This window comes from Gorilla gorilla, chromosome 20 (genome assembly GCF_029281585.2).
Source record: "Gorilla gorilla gorilla isolate KB3781 chromosome 20, NHGRI_mGorGor1-v2.1_pri, whole genome shotgun sequence".
NCBI classification, from domain to species: domain Eukaryota; kingdom Metazoa; phylum Chordata; class Mammalia; order Primates; family Hominidae; genus Gorilla; species Gorilla gorilla.
In genome coordinates this window covers 59,724,538-59,746,227 of record NC_073244.2, presented here as the reverse complement: position 1 = coordinate 59,746,227, position 21,690 = coordinate 59,724,538, and the positions used below count along the sequence as shown (strand labels likewise).

Sequence of the window (21,690 nt, the reverse complement as noted above, 5' to 3'; positions counted from 1 at the left end):
CTGGGAAATAGAGTCCTGGCGCTGGCGCGGAGGATCCTGCGTGCAGCCGCTCAGAGAAGCTTCTCGCGCACAGGAAGTCGCTGCGAGGAGGCGCGTGTGCGGGGAGTTGAATCTCCCGCTCCCTCGAGGGTGGGGTTGCGTTTGTTGACGCGGCCGATTGCATTCCCGAGGTACGGAGACGCTGGGGCTGAGGGACTTGCGGGTTCGGTCCTTCCTGAGAGGTGACGGAATGAAAGTGGGGGCGACTTCGAAAGAGGGTGCGTCGCCTTGGGCGGCGGTTGTCAGGGTGAAGGTGTGAACCGTCTTTCACAGTCTGTTATGAAAACCGCTCAAGGTCTGGGCACGGTGGATCACGCCTGTAATCCCAGCACTTTGGGAAGCCTTGGCGGGGGGGATCACTTGCAGCCAGGAGTTCCTCGAACCCTCAGTCTCTACTAAAAATACAAAAATTAGCTGAGCGTGGTGGCGGGGGCCTGTAATCCCAGCTACTCGGGAGGCTGAGGCAGGAGAATCGTTTGAATCCAGGAGGCGGAGGTTGCAGTGAGCCGAGATTGCACCATTGCACTCCAGCCTGGGTGACAGAGCGAGACTACATCTTAAAAAAAAAAAGAAAAAGGAAGAAAACCATCTTGGGAGGCTGAGGTGGGCGGATCGCTTGAGCCCAGGATTTCGAGGCTAGCCTGGGCCACATGGTGAAGCCCTGTCTCCACAAAAGAAGAAAAAAATACAAAAATTAGCTGGGCGTGGTGGTGCGCCCCTGTATTCCTAGCTAATTGGGAGGCCGAGGTGGGAGGATTGCTTGAACCCCGGAGGCAGAGGTTGCAGTGAGCTGAGAAAGAAAAGAAAAGAAAAAAAAACTGCTAAAGGGGTTTCCAGTCCTCCCTGATGGCCCTAAGAGGAGTGGTTCTGTTTTATTTTGGTTTTGGTTGGGGAAGGAGGGGAATGAGTTACCTGAAGTTGGCAGATTTAGGCAGAATCTTGCTGGACGATGGATGGGAGTTCTTCGGGAAGTTGAAGTACTTAACATTTACAGTATTTGAGCGCTTTCTGTGTGCCAGGCGCCCTGCTGGAGTCGCATTTCCTCTTCTGATCCCCGCAGCAGCACTGAGACATAAGTGCAGGTCCCCTTGGCACCAAGGCAATCTCGGGAATCAGAATTTTTCAGGTTTTAGAAAGCTAATAGGGTGCATATTTTGTAATTAGGCAGCACCCCCCCACCCCGAGGAATCTGGGCCAGTTTTTGGTCATAAAATGTTTCTGTGGGGCAAGGTGTGAATATTCACACTTATGGGAACATTAAGACCCGACGTGGCCTGTGGCAATCCAGGTGAAGTTTTGCCGTCAGTTTATAAATCAAGTTCTGGTTTTTGGAGCATTTAAAGGACCGTAGATCTGTTGTATTTGTTCCATTTGGTACATGTGGAAACTAAGGCTTAGAGAAGGTAAATGGTCTGGAAGGAAGGGCAAGACTCTTGGGCCCAAGGTCTTTCAGCCCGATCATTGTTTGGCTTAAGTCACTCTGGGCTGGATGACCTTGGGCTCTACCTCTAGGCCTTCGTTTCTTTCCTCTCAGAGCTGAGAGTATATGAGGTGTGGGCAGAATGTGATTTGGTAACTGCAGACAGGGATCTCAAGCTCAGCTGTCTGTGAGGGCCAGGCAGATGACATACAGGAAAGAAGAGAACTGGTCCAGGTGGGGCTGCGGGGCCTTGGGGAGCACTTGCCTCATCTGAAGGGGAGAATTGTGTTTGTTTTTGATGACAGAGTCTCGCTCTGTCACCCAGGCTGGAGTTCGGTCTCACTGGAACCTCCACCTCCCCGGTTGAAGCGATTCTCCTGCTTCAGCCTCCCAAGTAGCTGGAATTACAGGCGTGCACCACCATGCCCGGCTAATTTCTGTATTTTTGGTAGAGACGGGGGTTTCACCATGTTGATCAGGCTGGTCTTGGACTCCAAACTTCAGGTGATCCGCCTGCCTCGGTCTCCCAAAGTGCTGGGATTACAGGCATGAGCCACTGCGGCCGGCCCTGCACTGGGATTTTAATGAAATATGCCATATATATGCCATATCACCTTTTTAAAATAAAAGTTGAATTTCAAAGCACATCTGGCCTTGGAGTTTGAAGAATTTGTGGACCTGTGTCATTGTTAAGTGATCCGTGCTGCTTTGTGATATGAAATGCTTTCAGCACTCCGCAGATATGTGCTACTTGGTCCACGCAGTGGATACAAATGGGTAAAAATGTGTGTGGTACAGTTTTGCGTATTATGGGTCATGAAAATAACTAGGTGGGCAGTGACTATGATTTTTTAATGAAGTAGAATAAAAGAGACTAGAATAGAAAACATCCCAGTACATCTTACATTGCAGGGTAAGTATTGCTTCATGAAGCTTTTGTTTAGTTACACTGTGTGTTTGAGTAGTCATGATACTTTTTTTTTTTCTTTTTTGAGATGGAGTCTCACTGTGTTGCCCAGGCTGGAGTGCAGTGGCACCATCTCGGTTCACTGCAGCCTCCGCCTCCCGGGTTCAAGTGATTCTTTGCCTCAGCCTTCCGAGTAGCTGGGATCACAGGCACGTGCCACCAAGCCCAGCTAATTTTTGTATTCTTAGTACAGACGGGGTTTCAGCATATTGGCCAGGCTGGTCTTGAACTCCTGACCTCAAGTAATCTGCCCACCTCGGCCTCCCAAAGTACTGAGATTACAGGCGTGAGCTACTGTGCCTGGCCTATACTACATATTGGTGTTGTTACTGTGGGTCACGGTTAAAACAAAAGTTGAAATATTTCTGTTGTAGAGATAGTGGCCAGGTGCAGTGGCTCACAACTGTAATCCCAGCACTTTGGGTGGCCCACGAGGGCGGCTTACTTGAGATCAGGAGTTTGAGAACAACTTGGGCAACAAGTGAGATCCTGTCCCTACAAAAAGTGAAAAAGATTAGCTGGATGTGGTGGCACATGCTTGTAGTCCCAGCTACTTGAGAGGCTGAGGTTGGAGGATTGCTTAAGCCCAGGAAATTACAGCTGCAGTGAGCCATGATTGTGCCACTGTAGTACTCCAGCCTGGCAACAGAGCAAGACCTTGTCTCAAAAAAAAAGTAACAGTTTTGGAGGCCGCTTTACCTGAACTCAAATTCCAGAGATGATAATCAGAAATCCCAGAAGCATTGTTCCATTGGTTCTTTAGACACCTTCGTTCTGTCAACAACTCTAGGTACTTTTACACCTACTGTTAAAGCACCTACTGCGTACTAGGCACCATACTGGTGCTAAGACACAGCAGTGAGCAAGACAGAAGCTCCCACTGTGGCCATAGACTTTCATCACCAAATCTCCTAAACATGTGCTGACTGACTGTTAGGTGCTAACCCACCATTGTTGGTGGCGAAGCTGTTCTGTAGGTTCTGAAGCACAGTGGAAATGTGGGGCTGAGGTGGCTTCAGTAAATATAGTTGTTGTTGTCCCCTGCAGGGAGACTCACATTGGGACTTGTCCTCCTCCTCCTGGACATTTTGGGGGCTCGTCAGCATGGACAGCGAGTCAGCCATGGGCGGAAGGGAGGCTTTCTCACAGCTCCCTTGTGCTTCCCACAGCCCTGCCAGCCAGGAACACGGAGGGGAAGGAGGAGGAGCTTAAAAGAGGCTACTGAACCCCAGTTGGCCATGGCTGAGGTGAGTTGAAGGTCGCTGTGTCCTAATCGGTCACACCCAAAGGCAGAAAAATTGGCCTTCCTTTGTGGCCGAGGTGAGTTGAAGGTCGCTCTGTGTTGATTGGTCACCCCCGTGGCAGGAAAGCTGGCCTTCCTTTGTTTTGGCCTCCCTGTCCCATGGTGGCTCCCAGGCGATCTTTTTTAAAGGAAAGCTCGCATGCTGTTCTTTTCTGTTGGTACTCTTCTGGGAACCCCTATTGCTTATAGAATAAATTCCAGGTTTTTCAGCCTTCCTGTGTGTTCTGGCTTCTACCCTCTTTGCACCATCTTCTGTCATTTCTCTAGATAACAAATACTCCCTTTGGCCTAGTAGTAAAAGTTGATTCTGTACTTTCCAGCAGCTTCCTTTGCTCAGGTTGGGCCCTCTGCTGGAATTCCCTGCCCCTTTTCCATGTGGTAGTGTCTCATACAGCCTTTAAGACCCGGCTCAGTTCCCCCACCCTTCCCTAGGCAGTCAGCACTTTCCTGCTCTAGCCTTCCATAGCACCCCCTGCTGCCTCCACTGTAGCACAGATCCACCTAGATATGGATGTTCCTGCCCATATCTGTCAGCCCCACCAGACTAGATGCTCCTTGGGGACAGGAACTGATGGGGATTCATCTCTGGGTCCCCAGGGCCCAGCACAGGCCAGGAACACAGGAAGCCTCATGAGGTGTTAGTTGAATGAGTGAATGAATCAATGAATGATGCGTGAAACCATCTCTATCTGGTAAATATCTGTTCATCCTTAGTGATCCAACTTGAATGACCTTCCCTCCAGGAAGCTTTCCCTGACCTCAAGGCAATGGCCTCCCTCTCCCCTTTGGCCCACACAGCCCCCGATACCTCCCTTTGCCACAGTCCTACCTCCCTCGTGTCTCTCCGTCAGACCATGAGCTCCATGAGGCCGGGAAACAGGTCTGACACACGTCTATGTCCCCAGTGCCCACAATGTGGTCTAGCACACAGGGTAAATGATTGCCAAATATGTGCTCTGACCTTGTCACTTTCCTGTGGCTCCCCAGTGCCTCAAGGATCAAGTCTGCCCCTGTCTTCCCACCTCCTTCATCACTGTGACAGGGGCCTTGTCCAGCGCAGTCTGGGAGTGTGAGGAAAGGAAGCCCCTCAAAGGTCCTCTTTGATCTGGCTCCTGCTTGGCTGCTACTCTTGACAGGATATAAACAGCAACAGTTTCTGTTATAAGTACCAGAAATTGACTTACGCAGTCAGGAGACTATTAATTATATAACCAAAAGTCCAGAGGTAGGGCTGTCATGATCTGCAGGTGTGATTGGGACTCAGTTTATTGTCCCCATCTTGAACCTCACTTAGTATGGGTTCCATCCTTCGTGAGCTCCTTCCCTTGTCCCAAAACAGCTATCAGGACCATGTGCTGCTTTGCCTCATTCAACAAGTATTTACTCTGTGCCTGCCATGAGTGGGCTTTGTTGTAAGTCTGGACTAGGGAAACGGTTTAGGTGGTTCCTGCCCTCATGAAGCTTACCTTATTGCGGGTGACAGTGTATGAGCTTGCTAGGGCTGCTGTAACAAAGTACCACACACTGGGTGGCTGAAAACAACAGAAATTGGTGGTCTCCCAGTCTTGGAGGCCAGAAGTCTGAGATCAGGGTGTTGGCAGGGCTGGATCCTTCTGAGGCTGTGAGCCAGGCCTCTCCCCTGTCTTCTGGCAGATGGTGGCCAGCTTTGGTGTCCCTTGGCCTGGAGAGGCATCAACTCAATCTCCGCCTTCATCTTCACAGGATGCCCTCCCTGTATCTTCACATTGTTTTCCCTCAGCCTGTGTTTGTCTTCGTGTCCCCATTTCTCCTTTTTATAACAACTTCAGCCATTTTGGATTAGGACCCACCCTGATGACCTCATCTCAGCTTGATTACCTCTGTAAAGACCCCGTTTCCAAATAAGGGCAAATTCTGAGGTACGGGGGTTAGAACTTCATTGTATCTTTTTAGAGGGTTACAGTTCAACCCATACCACACAGTAAAATGCATTAAGTAAATCCCATAGAATGCAGGCAGTATTAAGGATTATGGAGGAAAGGGATAGGGAGGCCCAGGGTAGATTTGCTGTTTTATACAGAGGGGTGGGAGAAGGCCTCATGGAGAAGAGGCATTTCAGCAGAGAACTGAGGGACACAATCTTGGCTCTAAGATGGGGTCTGGCAGGTGTGTTCAGGGAGCTGCGAGGAAGCTGGTGTGGCTGGAGCAGAGTGGATGAGCGGGAAAGGGAGAGAAGGTGAGCCCTGAGTGGTAGCTGGGGCCAGATCTTTAGGGCCCTGGAGATCATTGTATGGTCTCTGTCTTTAAATATGGTGAATCCGGAGGCCGTTGGAGGGTTTGGAGCAGAGGAGGGACAGGACTTGTTGTAAGCGGAAACAGGATTCCCCTTGCTCGTCCACCCAATTCCTGCTTAGCATCACCACTGGGATGACTGTTTCAGGGTCTTACCGCTGCTGTAACAAATAATACAAACTTGGGGGCTTAAAAACAACACAAATTTATTCTTTTACAGTTCTTCAGGTCTGAATCCCAAAATGATCTCACGGGGCTCAAACCAAGGTGTCAGCAGGGTGCGTTCCTTCTGGAGGCCCTAGGGAAGAATTCAGTCCTTGCCTCTCCCAGCTTCTGGAGGCTGCCTATATTCATTGGCTCCTGGCCGCATCACTCTAATCTCTGCTTCTGTCATGGCATCACCTCTTCTCTCCTGTGATTCCTTGTCTCCCTCTTATTAGGGTCCTTGTGATGACATTTAGGACCAACCCAGATAATCTAGGATAATCTCCCCATTTCCAGATTCTTAATCACAGCTGCAAAGTCCCTTTCGCCATGTAAGATAACATTCATGGGTTCTGGGAATTAAGACAGGGACATCTTTGTGTGGGGTGGCGGCATTATTCGGCCATGACAATCTACAGGATGTCTCAAACTTTACATGTCCCAAACCAAACTCAGACTCTGCCCTGAAAGCTGCTTCTCCTATGTCTCAGTAAGTGGCAACTTTGTCCTTCCAGCTGTTCAGGCTAAAAACATAGAGCCATCCCAGGGTCTTCTGTCTTTCACACCCTCCATGTTATTCGTCAGGAAACCTTGTCAGCACCGTTATCTGAATATCTGGAATCTCACCACTTCTCACCCCCTCCATTGCTGCCACCATTTCTCACCTGGATTATCAAACTGGCCTTTTTCCTTTGACTCCCTGCTTCTGCCCTTCTCACCTTCTGTCTTTTCCCACGAAGCAGTAAGAGGAGGTTGCTGTTTAGTATATGCCTAATTTAAAAAAGTTTTTTTATTGTAAAATCACAGGTGCAGAAATGCACACACATCAAATGCATGACTTAATGAAGGCGAACGCCACCTAGATCAAGAGTGAGAATTTTTTTTGCCATCCACCCCAGAAGTCCTTTGTGGGCTCTGTCATAGCCCTCTCGCATCCCCAATAAGTAACCTGATTTTTATGATTACCACTTGCTTTATTACTCAAATGCACAATCCCTTGCCCCTTCTTGTTTTTTAATGTCTTCTGTGTCTCTTAATCTTTGGGTTCCTCCTCCGTCCCCTTCTGTTCTCAGCTGTTAGTTAGAGAACAGTTATTCGGTCCTTTGAGGAACTGGCATGGTTCGACCTGTAGAATTCCTCAGTCTGTTTTCTCTGGTTCTATCCTTGTGGTGCAGTTGAGTTTATTCCCAGTTGGCAGCTAGGTCCAGAGGCTTGATTAGACTCATGGTCAATCCTTTTACCAAGAATCTCTTGTGCCCCGTTTGTGATCCTGGCAGATGTTGATGCTTTCTGCCTTATCACCTGTTCATTCATCAGGGCTTGCAAAATGGTGCTATCATTTCTTTTCATTTATTAGTTGGAATACTTTACAAGACATCCTTTGGCTGGGCATGGTGGCTCACGCCTGTAATCCCAGAACTTTGGAAGGCTGAGGTGGGCAAATTGCTTGAGCTCAGGAGTTCAAGATCAGCCTGGGCAACGTGGTGAAACCCCATCTCTACAAAAAATTTAAAAATTAGCGAGGTGTGGTGGTGTGCACCTGTAGTCTCAGCTACTCAGGAGGCTGAGGTGAGAGTATCACAGGAGTCCAAGAAGGTTGAGGCTACAGTGAGCTGTGATAGCACAACTGCACTCCAGCCTGGGTGACAGTGAGACCCTGTCTCAAAAAAAAAAAAAATTTATCTACTATTTGTCTAGTCGACGGTAGAGTTCATATAGGACAGGTAGGGTAAATGCTTGACTCTCCTTTTATTTGCTAGTTTTCACTATAAGGAATTGGTTTCCTTCTGTCATGTCATCCTTCAAAGGTGACCAGTTCTTTCATACGTGTGTGTGTGTGTGTGTGTGTGTGTGTGTGTGTGTGTGTGTGGTTGGCTGTTCTTAAGAGTTTTACAAAGCATTTTCATTGTAATTCAATGTAACACACCCAGGTTAAATCTCATAAGGACAGGAACTGGCTGCCCCCTTTTTTCCTGTACCTAGCACGGGGGCTGGCTCATAGTAGGTGCGTGGTCATCACTGGACGGATAAGTAGACAACAAGCACCACTTATTTAGCAGCTTCTTAGTGAGTTGGGTCTCTGCTGAGCCCTGTGTAGGCATCAGCTCACTTCATCCTATAGCAGCCTTATTTTAGAGAAGAGGCAGGCTGAGCATTAGAGAGGCGGACTAACAAGGTCCCACAGTTAATAGATAGTAGAACTAGAATTTGAACTGGGACCTGTCTGACTCTAAAGCTGAGCCTCTAACAGGTCAGCCTCCTGGGGATTGTGTAGCAGATTGGAGCTCCTGCCACCCCACCACCTACTCACTGTGTGCTGTGGTTGGAATGTTTGTCCCCTTTGAAACTCTTTTTTTTTTTTTGAGAGGGAGACTCTGTTTTCTAGGCTGGAGTGCAGTGGTGTGATCTTGGCTCGTGGAACCTCCATCTCCTGGGCTCAAGTGATCCTCCTACCTCAGCCTCCCGAGTAGCTGGGACTACAGGTGTGCACTACCACGCCCAGCTAATCTTTTTGTGTTTTTGGTAGAGATGGGGGTTTTACCATGTTGCCCAGGCTCATCTCAAACTCCTGAGCTCAAGCAGTCTGCCCCCCTCAGCCTCCCAAAGTGCTGGAATTACAGGCGTGAGCCACCATGCCCCACCAATCGAAACGCCTTGAAATTTAATCCCTAATATAGCTGTATTAAGAGGTGGGGCCTTTTTTTTTTTTTTTTTTCTTTTTTTTGAGATGGAGTCTCACTCTGTCGCCCAGGCTGGAGTGCAGTGGCGCAATCCCGGCTCACTGCAAGCTCCGCTTCCCAGGTTCATGCCATTCTCCTGCCTCAGCCTGCCGAGTAGCTGGGACTACAGGTGCCCGCCACCATGCCCAGCTAATTTTTTTTTTTTTTTTTTGCATTTTTAGTAGAGGCGGGGTTTCACCGTGTTAGCCAGGATGGTCTCGATCTCATGACCTCATGATCTGCCTGCCTTGGCCTCCCAAAGTGCTGGGATTACAGGTGTAAGCCACCGTGCCCGGCCAAGGTGGGGCCTTTAAGAGATGATTAGGTCATGAAGGCTCTGCCTGTGTGAGTGAATTCATTTACTCATGGAATAATGGGTTATCATGAGAGTGGGTCTGTTGTAAAAGCCAGCTTGACATGGCTTCAGTTCCCTCACCATGTTATGCCTTGTGCCATTTTAGGGCTCTGCAGAGTCTCCACCAGCAGGAGGACCCTCACCAGAGGCAGTCTGTTGGCCTTGGACTTCCCAGCCTCGAGAACTATAGGAAACAAATTTCTTTTATTTATAAATTACCCAGTTATAGCAACAGAAGATGGACTAATACACTGTGTAACTTGGAGAAAGTGACTATTTGGGCCTTGATTTTGTTTTCTATAAGTTGGGGATAATAATCCTGCCTCAAAGAGGAGTCAGGCAGTTCAGTGACTCACTGCACCTAAAGCATTGAACCATTGCCGGCATGCAGAAAGCTGTTGGCCAAAGAAGGGCTTTTGCAGTCAGATGCCTGGAGGGTTGGGATGGGCAGTGTAAGCCAGAGTGGAATTGCCCCTTTGTCGAGCTCTTCCTGTGTGCTAAGTACTATGTAGTCACCTCCCAGCAGTATTTCAGTTGCTTCTTGTAGCAGCCGTGATGAGATGGGACTCGTTGGTCCCATTTCACTAGGGGAGCAGGAATTGGGGTCACAAGAGACATGCAGCTTGCTTGCCAATAGTCACTCATAAAGGGAAGGTATATAGGGCCATACCTCAGACCCAAACTAAAGAGAGGTGGTTTTCATTCTTTCTTAAAATGTGCCTGTGCCCACACTGATGGAGATTTGGAAGAGACACACCAGTCATGGTTTCACCTAGAGACGGGGTGTGTGGGGGCAGGCTTTCACGTTTTATTGTTGGTACTTCTCAAGTATTTGAATTTTTATCCTAAACATCCATTAACTGGCCAGGTACAGTGGCTCATGCCTGTAATCCCAACACTTCAGGAGGCAGGGGCAGGAGGATCACTTGAGGCCAAGAGTTCGAGACCAGCCTGGGCAACATGGCAAGACTCCTACTCTACCAAAAAAAAAAAAAATTAGCTGGGTCTGGTGGTACAAGTCTGTAGTCCTAGCTACTTGGAGGCCGAGGCAGGAGGATTGCTTGAGCCCAGGAGGTGGAGGCTATGATCGTGGCACTGCACTCCAGCCTGGGCAACAGAGTGAGACACTCTCTATCTCTCTCGCTCGCTCTCTCTGTCTCTCTGTATATATAATATATATAATTTATGGATTACCAGATTTATAAATTACCACAACTTACAAACAACAGAAGGAAACCAATTCCTTATAGTGAAAACTGGCAAATAAAAGGAGAGTCAAGCATTTACCCTACCTGTCCTATACGAACTCTACCGCTGACTAGCCAAATGGTAGAAAATTTTTTTTTTTTTTTTTTGAGACAGGGTCTCACTGTCCCCCAGGGTGGAGTGCAGTGGTGCGATCACAGCTCACTGTAGCCTCGACCTCCTTGGGCTCCTGTGATACTCTCACCTCAGCCTCCTGAGAAGCTGGGACTACAGGTGCATATATAAATTATAATTTATAATTTATAAATTTATAAATTATATAAATATATATAATTATATATAAAATAAAATTTTATATAATATATACATGCACACACACATAAATAATAATAAACACTTATTAACTAGGAAAGTTTTAAAATGAAAGATGGCATCACTAAAAGTTGGACAACCAGATAGAAGCCTTGGGTAACCATCTGTTACCCAAGCGGACCTGGGACCTAAAGCGGACCTGGTACCACCTGTGAGTGGGTCTTTCCCCCAGAAGCTGTACTGACTCCAGTCAGGCCTCTGCTCTCCTGACCAGCTCACAGGAAATGCGTGGCCAGGGGAGCAGCCAGGTGACACTGCATGGAAGCAGCTTGCCACACTCAGAACATGGGGCCTCAGATCAGGAGCATGGAGGATGTAGAAGGCACAGGGGTATAGCTGTAGATTTCAAAACCTCAGAACCACATCAGTTACAGGGTATGGGCCCCCTGGATTCTGATTGAGACGAGCTAGCTATAAAGACACACCACTGAGATGTCAGACTAATCTGTATACAGATTTTGAATGTGGTCTAGGTGTTCAGTGATTAAGGAGTTACTGTTCATACTGAAGTATTCACAGGTGAAATCAGATGACCCCTGGGTGATGGGTTCATGGGTGTTAATTATATACATCTCTCTACTTGTATGTATGTTTGAAAGTTTACAAAATAAGTCTTGAATGAACACTTAAAGCAAAAGCGTGAAATAGATTTTTAGGATCAGGCAGACCTGGGTTCAGTCCCACCTGTGTTAACTTCGGTTGACATCCTGTCCCCTGGTCAAAGTCAAGGTCCTTTTCTTTGCCTACAAAATACAGGGGTTTCCAGTCTCTTACATCTCAAGATTCTTGTGAGGCTGAGGATGGGATGGTTTTTGCCAAAGCCCTGGCAGATTGAGGGCTGGGAGTGCCCTGAGTGAGCTGTTGGGCTCCTCCCTGTCCCCCGCCTCTGAGTGACCAATAGTGTACTGTGTTTCAGGAATTTGTGACCCTCAAGGATGTCGGCATGGACTTCACCTTGGGAGACTGGGAGCAGCTCGGGCTGGAACAGGGGGACACGTTCTGGGACACAGCGTTGGACAATTGCCAGGACCTCTTCCTGCTGGGTGAGTGTTGCCTGTCCCCAGGGGCCTACTCACTGCCCTGCTTGGTGATCACCCATGCTCTCTACCACCCACAGGGTGAAGTCCTGGCTCCTGGGCTCCTCAGAATCAGCATGACCTAGCCCAGCAGTTCTCAGCTGGCCAAGGAGACATTGGCAATGTGTGGAGACATTTTTGATTGTTACTCCTTGGGCCAGCAGCGTGCTGCTAGCATCTAGCTGGTGGAACCAAGGGAGGCTGCCACACATCTTACAGTGCACAGCACAGCCCCACAACTAAGGATTGGCCCACGCCAGTGTCAGTAGTGCTAAGCCTGGGAAACCCTGCTCTGGCCCCTATCTGCCTCCCCAGCCTTGTCTTCACCACTTTCCTACTTGTAGTCAGTCATTCTTCAAGCTGATACTTCAAAGTCTTCCAGTTGCCCTCCCCTCTGCCTAAGCGGCTCTCAGGGCTTACATTTTTAAAGTTTAACCTGGGACCCTGTTAGAACTCCATACCTCCTCTCCTACTCATCTTGTCTGTCGCTCCCTCACGTTCTAACTACCATTGTATCATTCAGAGCGGGAGCTGTGTGAGGACAGGGCGTGTCCCCAGTGTTTGGAACAAACAGTACCTGCTCTAGGGCCCAGCAGACAGCTCTAAACTAATGAATGATTGAGTAGCAGCTCTTAGGACTTGCTTGTTCAATCCTCCAGTCACCCCATGAAGAAGCTGGGTTGTCCCTCTTTTGCCGATTGGTCTGAAACTGAGGTTAAAAGAGTGGCAGTCACCTTCCCAGCTGTGTCAGTGTCCCCAGTAGCACCCACAGATTCAGTGATTGGCTAGGATTCCCAGGACTCATCCTGTAGTCAGACTCATGGCTATGACTTACCACAGTGAAAAGATTCAGAGCACAGTCAGCATAGGGAGGAGGTACATGGGGCAAAGTCCAAGGAAGCCAGGCACAAGCTTCCAGAATTCTCTCAGGGGAGTCACATGGGACATGCTTAATTCCCCCAGCAATACTGTAGAATGTGATATCGTGTGTGAAATGCTGTCCACCAGGGAAGCTCATCAGAGACTCAGTGCCAGGGTTTTTACTGGGGGCTGGTCACGTGGGCGGCTCTGCCTGGCATATTCCAAAATTCCAGACCCCCAGAAGGAAAGCAGGTGTAAGCCACCGTGTTTGCACAGTTTAGGTCCAGGGAGCGTGTCTCTTCAGTTCTGGAGACACCCGGTACCCCCCTGAAATCCAGCCTTGCCAGCAGGCTTTTCCCAGGAGAGCAGCAAGCCTGCTGTGTCGCCCTCTTCTGCACACCAGTGTCACACAGTGAGACAGCAGCAGGGCCCAGACTCCAGCTAAGGTCTGTGCAGCTCCAAGGCCACATCACCCCAGCTCCCCATCAGTGTCACCTGATTAACTCATTTTCCCTCTCTGTTGCCTCAGTTCTTTCTTTTTGAAGAACCAGAAAAATAATTTACTCCAAAAGATGAAAGAAGTAAAAGATAACACACTGTGGAAACTATCATTTGATAGAATCTCATCACATTGGGGCAGACTTTCTCCAGACTGGCCAGTGTGTGCTAAGAAGCATCTAATGGGAGGTCCTACCTCAGTGTCCTTTTGAATTTTTAAACTACAGCCCACAGTAAGAAGTGTGTTTACCTCGACTGCCCCTTCACCCATTTGTGTGAATGTATGAGTAGTGTATTCGTTTCCTATTGCTGCTGTTACACATACCACAAACATAGTGGCTTCCACCAGCACACTTTTATTATGTTACAGTCCTGGAGGCCAGGAGTTCCAAATGCATGTGGCTGGGCTGGAGGCGAGGTGTTGGCAGGGCCACCATGTTCCTTCTGGAGGCTCCAGCACATAGATAGTCTTTCCTGGCCCGTTGCCAGCTTCTGGAGGTCGCCTGTATTGCTTGACTCATGGCTTCTCAGTCTTCAAAGACAGCAGTGGCGTTTTGTCCGCTGTGGCCTGTATCCCTCCTGGATGATGACTCTGTTCCCTTCCTTGGGGAAGCTTGTGGAGGGTACGGCTCAGGACTCCTTGGGCTCAGAACCCTGACATCTTCTGTCCCTGGCCCATGGAGGCCTCAGGCAATGTGTGGCCCATGGGTCAGTGAATAAATCATGAATGGCTAAGGAAGTACGTGCCTCTCCACCTGGCAGATCCTGCCCATTAAAGAGCTGTCACAAGTCCTTTGTGTCCCCAGCCCAAGCTGTCACAGCTTTGATCACCCTGGATTGTGATTGTTTGGCTCCCTCTCCATCACTGGACTGGGAACCCTACAGGACAGGCATCCCCAGAGTCGCCCAGTGCAGCACCTGGTCCACACACAGGAGCCACGTGCAGGATAAAGCATAGAAAAGTCAGGAGAGCCAGGAGGTTCTCACTGAGTGTCTGGATGGTCCTCCATGTCCTGGTTGGGTGACAATGCTTTTCTCTCCCTGCAGACCCCCCAAGACCCAACCTGACCTCCCACCCAGATGGCGGTGAAGATCTGGAGCCTCTGGCAGGAGGAAGCCCAGAAGCACCAGGCCCTGGTGAGTGGATGGAGAGGGGCCCCTTGTGTACCTTCTGTCTTCCAGACCTCCATCCTGAGGCTGCAGCCAGCTTTCCCACAGGTCTACCAAGACATTACAACGCTCAGCTTCAGGACTTCACTCTGCTGCTCGCTGGCTTCCATCCCCTTGTCCTGGGAGCTGGGGGGATCAGGACATTTTTATACACCCTCACTCTGGTGTCTCTCTACCTTGCCCTTCGGCACAGGGTTATCCTGGTGCCTCTCCACAGCTGCCCCTCTTTCCTTCCAGACTCAACAAGGGTACGCCCTCCACTCTCTCAGTTGGCCTCTCTACTTTCCTGCCTTGAGCTCCCTGAATGTGTTGACCATCATTCTACTTCTTTTACCTCCTTTCCTTCAGGCCCATTTTTCCTTCCTATCCCTGGGGCATAGCAGATGGCCACATCAGGGAGTAACTTAAGCCCAGGCCTGAATGCTGCCAAGAGCATCTGCCCTGCCATCTCCCAAGCCGGGGTTCCTCCAGGTGGATCAGGTTAGGTGGTGAGGATTCCTGGGGTATTACCCATGGTAGAGACGTCCCCAGCATGAGAAGCAGGGCCCTGAACCAGAGACCACAGGAGTCTCAGGCTGTACCCCACCCAGTCAGTCTGCAGCTCCCTTCTTGGCTCACCACACTCAGGCTTGTGTACATGAGGCCTCTGCAGCCTCCTCTTCAGCACATCAGTGTTCCTCATAGGTGACTAACTCATGCACAGGCTCTCACAACTTCTGCTTTCTGTTTCTGTCACCTCAGCATATTGGCTGTTTCCAAGCATAGGTAGCCATGCCTTTACTAACAAATATACCTCCATATCCTCTAGTAGTGACACTTGAGTTGCATAGTTACCACATAAGCGTCTTTCCCCTTTAACGGCATGCCGCTCTTGGAAGCAGGGCTTAGCTGATTCACCCTGTATTCCCAGCTCCTGACATCATGCTTGGCACATAAGGGGTGCCTATTACATGTCTGTTGGTGCATTTGAGGCAGAGGGAGCAACATGAGCACAAGTGTGGTGAGGAGAGTGAGCTGGATATCTGTGGGAGAGATGAGCAGAGGCAAAGGTGACAATTCAGAACAAGATGTGGTTTCAGAAGGCTTTCATTTGCAAGTTTTAATTCCAGGCAGAGAGACTTTAAGCAGTCTCATAGATACTCAGATGGTGAGCCAAGAACTGCACAAGGGACAGGCTGGAAAAGGTATGATGATGGAGGAGAGGAGAGATGGGGAGACTGGAGGCATGCAGCAGAGCAGTGACATTCATGTTTTGTGAAGGATCCCGGAGAGCATACAGCTTGGTAGTTAAGAATATGGGGGCCAGGCGTGGTGGCTCATACCTGTAATCCCAGCACTTTGGGAGGGCGAGGCAGGCCGGTCACTTGAGGTCAGGAGTTCGAGACCAGCCTGGCCAACATGCTGAAACTCTGTCTCTACTAAAAATACAAAAATTAGCTGGGCGTGGTGGAGGGCACCTGCAGTCCCAGCTACTAGGGAGGCTGAGGCAGGAGAATCACTTGAACCCAGGAGGCAGAGGTTGCATTGAGCTGAGATCGCACAGCACTTCAGCCTGGGCAACAGGGCAAGACTCAGTCTCCAAAAAAAAAAATATATATGTATATATATGGTCAGAGGGGTTCAAATCCTCAGTCTGCTGCTCACTTAGCTGTAAGAAAGCAGAAACGTGCCTACCTTACAGGAGGTTGTCGAGTGTAACAGAGTGCCTGAGGCACTCCTGCCTGTGAACAAGCATACCATGAATGGGAATTACTCTGTCCTGTGAATCTTTCTCGTGGCCGCCTCTGTGGCAGTGGATGGATGAGCAGTGGAAGGTCCCCATTAAAGAGCTTACCTTCTGGTAAGGGTCAGGGGTCAGACCCTTTCATAACCTGTTATGGTAGAGGATGGTAAGTGCTCAGCTGGTTTTCAGAGAATACAGGGCAGGGGACTTAAAGCAGAATGGGGATGGGGTTGTCAGGGAAGCCTTTCAGAGAAGGGTGATACTGAAGCTGGGTATTAAAAGATTTAGAGGAGTTAGTCCAGGAAGTGCCATCCAGCATGAGGGACCATTAAAGGCACAGAGGAGAAAGTCTGGTGGATTTAGGGAACCGCAAGAGTTCTATGAGGTCAGCACAAAGAACACTGGGCTAATACACTCATTTCTTTTCTCCAGGCAGGAAGCCATGGAAGGGTTTAATCAGAGGAGTGATATAGTCAGATCCATTAACTACAAAGCCCTTTAGGGCTAGTATGGAAGACTAGAGAGAGAGAGAGACAGACAGAAACAGGAGACCAATGAGCAGCCTGGGATCAGATGCTGAGTCAGTGATAAAGAGAGGAGAGGAAGGGAGTTGAGACATTTCGATAGAGACCAAATGAAAATAGTGCCAAGTTGAGGGAGGTAGGGAGGAGGTTGACTCCCAGGATTCTAGCATGGAGAACTGGATGGGTGGTGGTGTGGGGAGAGCGGGGTGTTGTCTGGGATAGAGGATGCAGGATATGAGGAGGAAGATTTTGGTGACAGTACAGGATAGAGTGGAGAGTAGAAGCAGGTGAGTCCAGGCGACTTTTTAGGGAACTTGATCAGTCACTTAGGTGTGAAGGTAATGGTAGAATCTCCCTCCTCGTTGAACCCTATGGTTTCCCAACTCCCTTCTTGACCCTCCTGGGAATGGGCTCTGTCTGTTTTCTGTGATGCCAGTTCCACGTGGGTCACCCCTTTGGGTCCCTTGATGGATAGGCTGGACTCAAGATCTATCACCCCTACTTGCTCTTGTCTGTGTTCTCACCCTTAGTGAACAGGAGACATTTGCACTTGCTCTTTCAGATGTGACTGAGACCAAGAACTCTCCTCTGATGGAGGATTTCTTCGAAGAAGGATTCTCCCAGGAGATTATAGAGATGTTATCCAAGGATGGCTTCTGGAACTCCAATTTCGGAGAAGCCTGTATAGAGGACACCTGGTTAGATAGTTTGCTAGGCGATCCAGAAAGTCTTCTGAGGTCTGATATTGCCACCAACGGGGAAAGTCCCACGGAATGCAAGAGTCATGAATTAAAGAGAGGACTCAGTCCTGTGTCCACCGTTTCCACGGGAGAAGATTCCATGGTGCATAATGTTTCTGAAAAGACCCTCACACCAGCTAAGTCTAAGGAATATAGGGGTGAGTTTGTCTCCTACTCGGACCACAGCCAGCAGGATTCTGTTCAGGAAGGGGAGAAACCATATCAATGTAGTGAATGTGGGAAAAGCTTCAGTGGGAGTTACCGTCTTACCCAGCACTGGATCACTCATACTAGGGAGAAACCCACTGTCCATCAAGAGTGTGAGCAAGGTTTTGACCAGAATGCTTCCCTTTCTGTGTATCCGAAAACTCACACGGGCTACAAATTCTATGTGTGTAATGAATATGGGACAACTTTTAGTCAGAGTACATACCTGTGGCATCAGAAAACTCACACTGGAGAAAAACCATGTAAGAGTCAAGATAGTGACCACCCACCCAGTCATGACACACAGCCTGGTGAGCATCAGAAAACTCACACAGATAGTAAGTCCTACAACTGTAACGAATGCGGCAAGGCTTTCACCCAGATCTTCCACCTTACTCGGCACCAGAAGATCCACACTCGGAAACGCTATGAGTGTTCCAAGTGCCAGGCGACCTTCAACTTGAGAAAACACCTCATCCAACATCAGAAAACTCACGCTGCAAAAACTACCTCTGAGTGTCAGGAGTGTGGGAAGATTTTTAGGCACAGTTCGCTGCTCATTGAACACCAGGCTCTTCATGCTGGAGAGGAGCCTTATAAGTGTAACGAACGTGGGAAATCCTTCAGGCATAATTCTACCCTAAAGATCCATCAGAGGGTTCACAGTGGAGAGAAGCCTTACAAATGCAGTGAGTGTGGGAAGGCCTTCCACCGGCACACTCACCTTAATGAACATCGGCGAATTCATACAGGCTACAGGCCCCACAAATGTCAGGAATGCGTCAGGAGTTTCAGCCGGCCCTCACATCTGATGCGACATCAGGCCATTCACACCGCAGAAAAGCCCTATAGCTGTGCTGAATGCAAGGAGACTTTCAGCGATAACAATCGCCTTGTGCAACACCAGAAAATGCACACTGTCAAAACCCCATATGAATGTCAGGAGTGCGGAGAACGCTTCATTTGCGGCTCAACCCTGAAGTGCCACCAGAGTGTTCACGCCAGAGAAAAACAAGGATTTTTTGTGAGTGGGAAGATCTTGGATCAGAACCCAGAACAGAAAGAGGAGTGCTTTAAGTGTAACAAATGTGAGAAAACCTTTAGCTGCAGCAAATACCTAACTCAGCACGAGAGGATTCACACCAGGGAGGTGAAGCCCTTTGAATGTGACCAGTGTGGGAAAGCCTTTGGCCAAAGTACTCGGCTCATTCACCATCAAAGAATCCACGCTAGAGTGAGGCTGTATAAATGGGGTGAGCAAGGGAAAGCCATCAGCAGTGCCTCCCTTATCAAACTTCAGTCCTCCCACACAAAGGAGCACCGTTTTAAATGTAACGAATGCGGAAAGACCTTCAGCCACAGTGCACACCTCTCAAAACATCAGTTAATTCACGCCGGAGAGAATCCCTTTAAATGTAGTAAGTGTGACAGAGTCTTCACCCAGAGAAACTACCTTGTTCAGCATGAGCGAACTCATGCCAGAAAGAAGCCGTTGGTGTGTAACGAATGCGGGAAAACGTTCCATCAGAGCTCATGCCTTTCTAAGCATCAGAGAATTCACTCAGGTGAGAAGCCCTATGTATGTGATTACTGCGGGAAGGCCTTCGGCCTGAGTGCTGAGCTTGTCCGCCACCAGAGAATTCACACTGGAGAAAAGCCTTATGTTTGTCAGGAATGCGGGAAAGCCTTCACCCAGAGCTCATGCCTTTCTATTCACCGGAGAGTTCACACTGGGGAGAAGCCCTACAGATGTGGTGAATGTGGGAAAGCCTTTGCCCAGAAAGCAAATCTAACACAGCACCAGAGAATTCACACGGGGGAGAAGCCTTACTCCTGTAATGTGTGTGGCAAAGCTTTTGTCCTCAGTGCCCATCTCAACCAGCACCTGAGAGTTCACACCCAGGAGACACTTTATCAGTGTCAACGTTGCCAGAAAGCCTTTCGGTGCCACTCGAGCCTCAGCCGCCATCAGCGTGTACACAACAAGCAGCAATACTGCCTGTAGCCATTGGGTGGCAGCAGAGTCCCAGAATATGAGACCGTTACTCGGATGTTGAAAGTTGGAAACTATCCCATTGCAAGTTTCTCTCCAAATAAATGCATCTAAAGATTGATTAGAAACTTTGTGCACATGTTTTTCATTATAACAATGAAAACACAAAAGTGGAGAAGCTGTACAACGTCAGGATTCAGAGGTAGGCTCTGGAGCCAGTCTACCTTGAGTTAAATCCCACTTCTGCCATCTACTACCTAAGTGACCTTGGGAAGGTCAGAAAAATATCTCAGGGCCTCGGTGTCCTTATCTGTAAAATGGGCATCACCTACCTCCGAGGGCTTTTCTGAGGATTAAATAAATAAATGTGAAGCTCTTAGAACTGATGGCCAGCACGTGAGGGCTCAGCAAGTGTAAGCCACAAATACACATCAGCTATAGCACAAATGTACTTGTGTTACAAGAAAGGAATTAGTAATCTGTGTTTACTGTAGTTAATGTTCTTATAATGTATCGCTTTTAATTTAAGTTTTCCTTTTTTACAGTTTTTCTCCAGCACTTTACTCTTCTTAAGTGCCTGGCCTTTTTTGTCCCTTTATCTCTCTTTCCTGGTTTTTTTCTTAACCCCCAGAAAGCCAAAAAGAACATGTAAACTCTTCACCTCAACTAGCTACAACCTTCCACTCCTAACCTCCCAAGCTTCTCACTTAAAGAGGACTCCCTATCCCACAAACACATGCTCCCTCTTCCCATGACCTTCCTCCATTTAACCGTGTTGGTTATGCAATAAGACACCCAATTTTTCATGGGAGTTGACACCAAAACACAGCTGGATTCCATCAGGAAAGCTGCATTGATCAGGGTGTTAACCGCATATGAAACACAACCCATATGGAAGACATGCTTAGGGGTCAAACCTGTGGTGTGTGGAAGTGACCACTGGGATGTCATCATTCACCATTTATCCAGGATGGCCGCTCACCAGGCAATTTGCTAGGCTCGGGGGCGGGTAGTATCCATACACTATGCACTACTGCTCTGAAGCTTCTGGAATCAGAAAGAAAGGAATGAACCCATTTTCATCGACGATTGCTGTTAGTTGACAAGTGACATCTTGAAAATGCCACATTCCCTCATGTCACAGGAAGTTCTGGGATCACCAAGGATTGTTGGAGAGTCCAGTGAGATGGAACCACACAACCAATTCCCTACCAGTGTCTTGTCAGCTCTGGGTGTTTGTTCCCTACCACTAAGTGGCTCAGTCACACCTTTGCTGAAACACAGTAGTCTTATGAAAAGCACTGGACACATACTTTGAATACCTTTCATATTTTAGGTGCTGAAAATGGTGAGGGAGTGAGTGCTCTGCACTCTTGGGCTTTTCAACTCTTGCACCTGGAGTTCTGCTGGTTAAGTTTGTTAAACTTAGTTGAAACTGGGAACCTGTTGGCTAACCATTGGGGCCTTACACTGTTTTTCAAATGGCTGCAACATTTAACTTCTCGCACATGGTTCCCGTCCTCTGGAGCTCTGTCTTGTCGGGGAGATGGGCATGTTGTATACCAAAAGAGTGTACAAAGTGTTGCAGGGCTGTGACACAATAGGGACTCTATGGAAAACTGGCAGCCATTGGGTGTGGGGACAGTCTGTAAATCAGTCACCTGTGTTGCTGCAGGCCAAGGTAGAAACGCCCTCCGTGTGTGCATATTTGTTGGTTCTCTGATTAAAGTTTTGAGTCTAAAAGCATTGGTTCCTTCTCTCAGCCTGCTGCCATGCAGCCACGCATCAGTCCCTGCCTGCCAGGCCTCACGTCTTTGCTGGGGAGGGCTTCTGGTGGCGATCATTGCCCAGTAAGAGGGAGCAGCTCAGTTTTCCCACTGTCTGGGCGGGGCATGCGCCACTGAGGAGGCACACAAGTTCAGCTGGTCCTCAGATGCATCATCAAACAACACTTTTCAGTCTTTGTGTGGGCCTAAGTAACCAAGGAGAGAGCACAGGCAGCCTGCAGTTCACTCTTCACAGACATTGTCAGGCCCCAGGC

At 48.8% G+C, this 21,690-nt stretch overlaps 1 protein-coding gene and 1 long non-coding RNA gene across 3 annotated transcripts; one reads left to right on the top strand and one right to left on the bottom strand.

Moving 5' to 3' along the window:
• The first annotated feature begins 14 nt into the window (after nt 1–14).
• Nucleotides 15–21,392, top strand: ZNF473 (zinc finger protein 473). Of its 2 annotated transcripts, none has more exons than XM_031007200.3 (5): nt 15–170; nt 3,596–3,673; nt 11,774–11,900; nt 14,340–14,429; nt 17,272–21,392. In XM_031007200.3, the coding sequence occupies exons 2-5, from the start codon at nt 3,665–3,667 to the stop codon at nt 19,659–19,661; spliced, it is 2,616 nt and encodes an 871-aa protein (XP_030863060.2). In that variant the 5' UTR covers nt 15–170; nt 3,596–3,664; the 3' UTR covers nt 19,662–21,392. The 2 variants fall into 2 exon arrangements, with proteins under 2 accessions (XP_030863060.2, XP_055225838.1); XM_055369863.1 differs by lacking the exon at nt 15–170 and adding an exon at nt 174–257 and having other exon boundaries at nt 3,474–3,673.
• LOC109024129 (uncharacterized) lies at nt 14,423–20,691 on the bottom strand. Its single transcript, XR_010132015.1, has 3 exons — nt 20,567–20,691; nt 16,137–17,389; nt 14,423–15,484 (listed from the first exon to the last, which is right to left on the bottom strand). It is a non-coding gene; the product is annotated as an uncharacterized lncRNA (long non-coding RNA).
• Nucleotides 21,393–21,690: the final 298 nt, after the last annotated feature.